General features: G+C 52.8%; 1 protein-coding gene across 1 annotated transcript in view; it reads right to left on the bottom strand.

Annotated features, from left to right (window-relative positions):
• Positions 1-388: 388 nt before the first annotated feature.
• TMEM151A (transmembrane protein 151A) overlaps positions 389-8,660 on the bottom strand; it is a gene marked incomplete at its 3' end in the record, with an annotated part of 44,668 nt that continues 36,396 nt past the window's right edge. The window contains exon 7 of the mRNA XM_083374721.1: positions 389-1,750. Coding sequence (XP_083230847.1) covers positions 389-1,750 — 1,362 coding nt within the window. The remainder of the gene's footprint in view (positions 1,751-8,660) is intronic.

The raw sequence follows: 8,660 nt of genomic DNA, 5'->3' as shown, positions 1-8,660 counted from the left end.
CCTTCCTTCCCTTTTCTTGCTTTTTTCCTTCCTTCCCACTATATTCCTTTCCTTCCTTCCTTCCCTTTAATCCTTCCTTCCTTCCTTTCTTCCTTTCCTTCCTCCCTCCCTCCCTCCCTCCCTCCCTCATTCCCTCCCATCTTCCTCCTTCCTTCCTTCTTCTTCCTCTACCAAAGAGTTGGGCAAAAGAAACCCCTGAACCATATCAGCTTAATGGGCTCCTCTCTCCCCAAAGGAACAACCTTAGAAGGCTGTAATGTCGGCCGAAGAGCCTTGCAGTCGGGTTAATGGGTTCCATCTTGGCTCAAAGGAAACAAGCCAGAGACGTCTTGTACTGCCTTTCTCCCAGGGAACTTAAGTTTCCACCATCCCTCCCCCCCCTCCCAGTTCACAGGGGGGTCCCTTGCCCCCTCCCGGCCAGCCCCGGCCTGTGCCCGTTGCGCTCGCAGCCCTCGCCTCCGTGGACAATCAGCACAGGAAAGTACAACGCATCCTGGTAGCACGGGGGGCTTTCCAACGGCTCCGTCTCCGTGTTGCTCCCCACGTGGCTCCCGCTGAGGCTGCGCAGGATCCCACCACACCGCCGGGCGCCACTCAGCGAGAAACGGCTGCAGCTGAAGGGCAGGCGGGCATAGAGGGCTCGGGTGCCCCGCGAGGGCAGAGAGTTGCTGCTGACAGTCCGCCGACAGCGTTGGCAGCTGCGGAGGTAGGCTGCGCCCGCCACCGTCGTGGCGTCCATCAACACGGCCTCGGAGTAGCTGGGCACCAGCTGCTGGTTGGAACGGATGTGCCATTCCAGTTCGGTCATGTCCACTGTGTTGACGCGCGAGATTCGCCGCCCGTAGCCCCCCGCGGCATCCAGCGGGCTGGGCCCGTCGTCTGCCCCAAAGAGTTTCTCCACGTGATAATGTACGTTCGCCGTACGGTATTCAGACAAAACTCTCAGCGGCCAGGACAGCAGGAGGAACGAGGCCAGCCAGAAGACACTCCGGCGCGTGTACCAAGGTGGGCGCCCCGGATCCAGGAAGACCAACATGTGCTCCTTAAAGTCCACGTTTTTGAGGTGCATCCCTTCGCGGGCCTCCATGTAGTCGTCCAAGCCTTCATTCTCGCCAAAGAACCGGGCCCTCTGCGTCAGGTAGGCGGCTTCCGCCTCGCCCGTGGCGAAACTGAAGCATTTCGTAAAGCGGAGTTTGGTCACAGGGTAATCTGAAAGACCCAACAGCTCCTTGGAGACGTCCTTCACCCCGTGCCCTGAGTAGTCAAACTCCGTCTCCGAGACGTGGGTGTTGACCCGCTCGTGGTAAACCTGGGTGGTCGTGTAAGCGTCCCCGTTGCGGTAACGCGTGACCTGCCTCGTACGGCGGATGTAGTGATAGCTGACGGCTTTCCACCAGATGCAGGGCGTGGCCTGCTGCATGCGCTGCACCTTGTCGTAGACGCTCGCCGTATCCACCCGGTACTGACTCTGTCCCTTGGCGAACCGGTGCCAGCACTCCACCAGGTACACCACGTACAACATGCTCAAGAAGGCCAGCGGGATGTAGATGTACCCGTTGGAGCACGGGCTGTCATGGTACACCAGCGATGCCCCCCGGTAGGAGCTGTCGTAGTTCAGGCGGGTCACCGTCGAGAGGCGGCACCAGGCCATGACGCCAAAGCACCCGAACATCAGGAGGGTGAGCACTAAACATTTCCAGTGGGACTCGCGGCACAGCGAGCTGCTGAGAGACTGCTTCAGAGGACGTTGCTAAGGGCCGAGGGAGAGACAGGCAAGGAGGGAAGAGAAGAGAAGAAGAACGGGTTACAGAGCTGCCCCTTCCCACAAAGATCCGAGACCCCCCCTCCCCAAACCAGTAACCATAATTCTGCCCTCCCCACCCCGTGTTTCTGACCCGGAGGACGAAAAAAACCAGCACGCCAAAGTTGAACCCTTGAAACGGTGCCAACGTCTTGTGTCCCAGGATCACAGCAGGCGGGGCGGCGGTGGTGGTGGTGACTTAACTACCAGCTTGGGGTTGACATGCCAGACACCCTGCAATTGTGTTTTCAGACACATCACGCCGTTCACATTGGGGGCGTTGAGGCCAGACGCTAACACGGCCACTTTCAGGGATATAAACAGGATGTCGAAAGCCAGACAAAATAAAGCCGAGTGTCTGTTTCCTCCGCAAAAGCCGAAATGCACAGCCAGCCTACAGCTCTCTGGTTTGCCTCCTTACACCAGGATAGACTGCTCCTGTGTAGGGGAAGTTCCATTTTGTTGTGACCGCCAGCCATTTAACGTATCTAGCCATAAGCCAAGTTGGATGAAAGGGTTAGGGATACGCTGTTATTGAACTGTTCCCGGACGTTGTCTCACCTCTAGCTGAGAGAGAGAAAGAAAGAGAGAAAGACAGACAAAAAAAAAGAAACAGAGAAAGAAAGAGAAAAAAGAGGGAAGAGAGAGTCCAAGGGAATTCCGACTATTTAATTTAAATATTTAATTTACTGTTTTATGTTTTTTTTAATGGCTTTAGCATTTTAGAAAGGTTAGCCACAGAGGGTTCCTGGACCACTCTAGAAACGGATAAATAATAAAATAAACTAAGCCGGGACAGCTTCAAGGTGGATTGGGCCCTCTTGGGTGGTAGTGGAGGGGGGTGGGTGGAGAGGGGGCAGCTGGGAGGGAGTTCCATGACTTTTCCATGCACCCTTCACCTCTTCCATCATCCCCTGCCTTTCAACGTCTCCCTTGAGAACTGCAAAAGGGGTTCGGCAACTGGATTTTTGGGAGACTGCCAACCGCAAATGGCTTTTAAGATGGTTGGTGGGGGGTGGGGGTGGTAAAGAGGATGATTTTTTTTTTATTTTTTAAAAGCATGGGTGTGTGTGTGTGTGTGTGTGTGTGTGTGTTTCAATCTCACACCCTCTTCCCTTTGCCTTAATGCAGTCCAGGAAGAAGGCAAGACTAAACGTGCCTGGCGTTTGTCTATCAAAATTTGTGTGCGTGTGTTTTGTTTGTGTGTGTGTGTGCTTCTCAACCCCTGGCAACTCCCAGCCTCTTGGGTGCCAACTCCCTCCCCCACACACAAATACTTCCCCAATCTTATTCTTCAAAAGCTAGGCAGAAAGGCCCAGCCCTTGTCCCAGCAGCTTTTTCCATCCCCCAACCAGAAACTACACAGGCTGCAGAAAGGCGTGCAAAAGAGGGGGAAGGGGGGGCACTATTCTTGTTCCTAAGGCTTTTTCGAGGGGGGGGGGAGAGCGAGAGAGAATTATCCTTTGTTGGTTTTTTTTCCTGCAAGAAAATGCAGTTGCTTTTAAAATAAAAAAAAATGCTAGACGTGGAGAAAAAAGGGGGTCGAGTCCCAATCAGCGTCGGAATGACTTTCACCCTCCCTTTAGCCCCCCCCCCAAACCCCTTCCCCGATCCTGCTGGCTTTGTTCCTCCGCTCAGACCGAGCGGTGTCGCTCGCCGCAAGAGCATCAAAGCGGAGAGGCGAAGGACGCGGCCGGGCAGACTGTGGTGCAATGCAGAACTTCACGCGTGCCCCCACCCCTCCACTCTTTCTTTCTCTCTCTCTCTCTCTCTCTCTCTCTCTCTCTCTCTCTCTCGTGTCCCCACCCCTCCACTCTCTTTCTTTCTTTCTCTCTCTCTCTCTCTCTCTCTCTCTCTCTCTCTCTCGTGTCCCCACCCCTCCACTCTCTTTCTTTCTTTCTCTCTCTCTCTCTCTCTCTCTCTCTCTCTCTCTCTCTCGTGTCCCCACCCCTCCACTCTCTTTCTTTCTCTCTCTCTCTCTCTCTCTCTCTCTCTCTCTCTCTCGTGCCCCCACCCCTCCACTCTTTCTTTCTCTCTCTCTCTCTCTCTCTCTCTCTCTCTCTCTCTCGTGCCCCCACCCCTCCACTCTCTTTCTTTCTCTCTCTCTCTCTCTCTCTCTCTCTCTCTCTCTCTCTCTCTCTCTCGTGCCCCCACCCCTCCACTCTCTTTCTTTCTCTCTCTCTCTCTCTCTCTCTCTCTCTCTCTCTCTCTCTCGTGCCCCCACCCCTCCACTCTCTTTCTTTCTTTCTCTCTCTCTCTCTCTCTCTCTCTCTCTCTCTCTCTCTCTCATGCCCCCACCCCTCCACTCTCTTTCTTTCTTTCTCTCTCTCTCTCTCTCTCTCTCTCTCTCTCTCTCTCTCTCGTGTCCCCACCCCTCCACTCTCTTTCTTTCTCTCTCTCTCTCTCTCTCTCTCTCTCTCTCTCTCTCGTGCCCCCACCCCTCCACTCTTTCTTTCTCTCTCTCTCTCTCTCTCTCTCTCTCTCTCTCTCTCTCGTGCCCCCACCCCTCCACTCTCTTTCTTTCTCTCTCTCTCTCTCTCTCTCTCTCTCTCTCTCGTGCCCCCACCCCTCCACTCTTTCTTTCTCTCTCTCTCTCTCTCTCTCTCTCTCTCTCTCGTGCCCCCACCCCTCCACTCTCTTTCTTTCTCTCTCTCTCTCTCTCTCTCTCGTGCCCCCACCCCTCCACTCTTTCTTTCTCTCTCTCTCTCTCTCTCTCTCTCTCTCTCGTGCCCCCACCCCTCCACTCTCTTTCTTTCTCTCTCTCTCTCTCTCTCTCTCTCTCTCTCGTGCCCCCACCCCTCCACTCTTTCTCTCTCTCTCTCTCTCTCTCTCTCTCGTGCCCCCACCCCTCCACTCTCTTTCTTTCTCTCTCTCTCTCTCTCTCTCTCTCTCTCTCTCTCTCTCTCTCTCGTGCCCCCACCCCTCCACTCTCTTTCTTTCTCTCTCTCTCTCTCTCTCTCTCTCGTGCCCCCACCCCTCCACTCTCTCTCTCTCTCTCTCGTGCCCCCACCCCTCCACTCTCTTTCTCTCTCTCTCTCTCTCTCTCTCTCACACACACACACACACACCCCAGCTGGTCGCAAAACGCGCCGCTTCTTTTGCAGATCCCCTCCCTCTTTCCTGGGGATCCGGAGAAAACCGGGGTGCCTCGTTTTTACGCAGCGCGGACACCTTGTTGCAAATCGCTCCAACCCCCCCCCAAAAAAAAAGTCTGGTTGGGGAGGGCGGAGGCGGCGAGGATGCAAGGGGGCCCGAAGGGGAGGGGGCCCAAGAAGCCACCTTTCCTCCCACCCCCCCATGCTCGACCCCCCAACGCAGAAATCTAGGTTTATTTTTAACCCCCGTCGAGCTATTAATCACGCACAAAGGGACACGTGTTCCCTGCAGCAAAATCGCTCCTGCGCTTCCCCCGTGTTCACGCCCCGCCTCTCTCGTTTTAGGGAGAGGGGGGTGGGTGGAAAAAGGGGGTGGGGGGCGAAGGACCGAAAAGAAGAGGCCCGGAGCCCGGGTTTCAAAGCCCGAAAGCCGGCATCCCCCTCCCATCCCCGCTACCCCCGGATTTTGGAGGCGCCGCTTGGAAAGGGCGAGTGGTCTCCAAAGCGGTGCGCCCAGGGCGCAGCGCAAAAGCGGTTCGGGTTTTTGGCATTTCCTCCTTTCTCTCTCTCTCTCCTTCCTTCCTTCCTTCCTTCCTTCCTTCCTCTTTCTCTCTCTCTCTCTTTTCCTTTCCTTTTTCCTTCCTTCCTTCCTTCCTTCCTTCCTTCCTTTCTCTTTCTCTCTCTCTCTCTTTTCCTTTCCTTTTTCCTTCCTTCCTTCCTTCCTTCCTTCCTTCCTTCCTTCCTTCCAGCCTTCTCTTCTTTCCCTTTCCTTCCTTCTTTCCTTCCCTCCCTCCCTCCCTTCTTCCTTTCCTTTCCCATCTTCCCTTTCCCCTCTTCCTCTCCTTCCTTTCTTTCCTGCCTTCCTTTTCCCCATCTTCCTTCTTTTTCTTTCACCTTCCCGCCCTCCCCTTTTTTTTCTCCCCCACCCCACCCGCAGCGTGGGACCGGCTTACCTCTTCACGAGGGGGTCCCCCAGCCGGGGTGAGGGTGGGCAGCTCCCCCGCGCCCGGCTGCTGCCCGCCGTCTTCTCCCCGGACGCCAGGCATCGTCGTTCCCGCGTGGCGCCGCCGAGCAAGCGGCCCGGCCGCATCTTACGCTCGGCCGAGGGGCTGGCCGGCCCCGCCGCGGTTCCAGCTGTGCCGCCTCCCGCAGTCCCCGCCGCCGGGCATGGGAGGCAGCCGCGGCGCGCCCTGCCCGGACACCCACCTGCCCGGACGCCCGGACGCTTCGGATGGAGGCAGAGGCGGCGGCTCCGCCTTCCGCGGCGGGGCTGGAAAGCAGCCCCCGCGCACAAAGCCCGCCGACCCCGGCCCGGTTTCTTCCCCCCTCCCGACGGTCCGCAGCCCCGAACTTTCGTCCGGCTAAGCTGCCCGGCTCGAGTCTCTCCGGCTGCCTGGTCCGCCGCCTTTCTTGTCGGCCCTGATGACTCGGCAGGCGAGGAGGGAAGGCTGCTTCCCCACGTGTCCCTCCCCTTCCCTCCCCCCCCGCTTTCCCCCTGGGCGCGAAAGCGGCGCGTCTGCACGTCGGAATGCAAACCTGGGTCAGAGAGACTCGCCTTTCTGCCCTCCCCCCCCCCACACACACACACCCCGGCCCAAGGTTTAGGTTTAGGTTTAGGTTTATTCGATTTCTATACCGCCCTTCTCCCGAGGGACTCAGGGTTAACAGGGCATATATAAATAAATAACAGTACAAAAATTAAAAAAGATTAAACCAATGCCCAATTAAAATACAATAACAATAAAATAATAAAAAAAACCGTTAAAAAGACCCTCCCCATTAGGCCAGACCAGCTAGTTCAAAGAAGTGGGTCTTCAGCCCGCGGCGGAAGTAGCGGAGGTCCAAGGATGTTAGTTCTAATAACCCCCCCCCCAAGTAAAAATGGCTTGGAAGTTTGCGGCGAGGGGCAGATGCGACTGTCCTGAATAAACCCAGTTTATATTGGGCTACTGTCGGACTAAGTTTGGTCAGTATCTCTGAAATGGGGGGGGGGGTGTTCCAAGGGTCGCCATCAGCAGACACCTCACCTCCGCCAGATCTGTAATAACCCCACAGCCAGATAAAGCCTGGCCCTACTAACTGGGTTCTGACCCAGATCTAGCCAAACCACAGGGAGAACAAACCTACAATTCTCCAAGCTCTGGAAGGAGAGGGGTAGGTGAGCTTGGCTGCAGCGCTCAGGTCCAATTTCCCACAATGCCTCTGAGAGCCTCAGGAGCATTGTGGGTAATTAAAAATACTTGATGCGATGGGCCTGGTTAACTGGGACGGCAAAAATATTACAAATACGGTAAAAGGGAAAAGAAGTCAGAGAGTACCAGTAGATGCAAGGTGGTTTTGATATAGTATTGTGCAACACACACACACACACACACACAAACTTCCTGACTGTGAGAACAATTCACCAGTGAAACAACCTGCCTCCAGAAGTGGTGAATGCTCCAACACTGGAAGTTTTAAAGAAGAGACTAGACAGCCATTTGTCTGAAATGGTATAAGGTTTCCTGCCTGAGCAGTGGGTTGGACTAGATGACCTCCAAGGTCCCTTCCAACTTTATTATTATTATTATTATTATTATTGTTATTGTTATTATTATTATTATTATTATTGATAATTATTATTATTATTAATAATAATAATAATAATAATAATAATAATAATAATAATAATAATAATAATAATAATAATAAAAAATAATGTGGCCATGGCTTATTTTAATAGCCAATTGTTTCAGCCTTTGGAATTTTTGTTTTGTGGATTTCAGCTCCCAGAATTCCCCAGCTAGCTGGCTTTGAGATATGTGAACTTCAACTCCCAGAATTCCCCAGCCACCATGCCTTGAGATATATGGACTTCAACTCCTAGAATTCTCCAACCAACAATCTTTTAACCTTATTTGTCCATGGAAATGTAAGCTTAGACTCGTGTTTCTCAACCTTGGCAACTTTAAAATAGATGGACCTCAACCCCAAGAATTTCCCAGCCGGCATGCTGGCTGCAAAACTCCCAGAATTTCCCAGCTGGCATGCTGGCTGGAGAATTCTGGGAATTGAAGTCCTGCCATCTTAAAAGTCCTGAGGTCGAGAAAGACAAGCTAGATCTGTTCTGCAAACATAACTGATTAAAATTGGGTGGAAATCCTACTGTTTTTCAGTTCTGGATGATCCCAGATGAATCTTCAAGGGATCAACTCAGGTTTTACTATTGGAAACAAAAATTATTTCTGTGCACACCCTCTATGCCAGGGACACGTAATGAAGACCATCAATGAAAGGTAATTTTTTTTTAAAAAAAAGATCCAGTTTGTTGTTATTTAAAAGGGGCGAGGGTTTTTAAGCAGCAGCAAACTTTCTTTCTTTTTTAATTACATTTCATTGATGATTCAAACCTGGCTTATAAATTTGACCAACAGGTTCTCCCAGGGCCTCAGACTTAAATCTAGTACTCAAGAAAGGTTTTTAAGCGTCAGGAGAGTGAGGATCCACAAGTTCTTGGATGGGATCAAACTAGCTGCCGAATTCCTGTAGTAGGATGTTTAAGAATTGCCTCTCTGGCGATGCTCCATAGGTGGCAATGTCGAGTTGCAACGTGGTCCTAAATCTCGATTTAGATTTGGAAATTAATTAATTTAGAGCTAACGAATTTCCAGCTAACGAATTTCATTACAAGACATTAATAAATAGAAAACAATGGGCATTGCCTAATTTTAGTGTTAGTGTCTGGATATCAGCAAGCAGAAGGATGTTGGCAATCCATACTATCC

This window comes from Vipera ursinii (genome assembly GCF_947247035.1).
Source record: "Vipera ursinii genome assembly, chromosome: 15".
NCBI lineage: Eukaryota > Metazoa > Chordata > Lepidosauria > Squamata > Viperidae > Vipera > Vipera ursinii.
The sequence above is the reverse complement of the archived record's forward strand: the minus strand, read 5'-3'. Positions and strand labels throughout refer to the sequence as shown.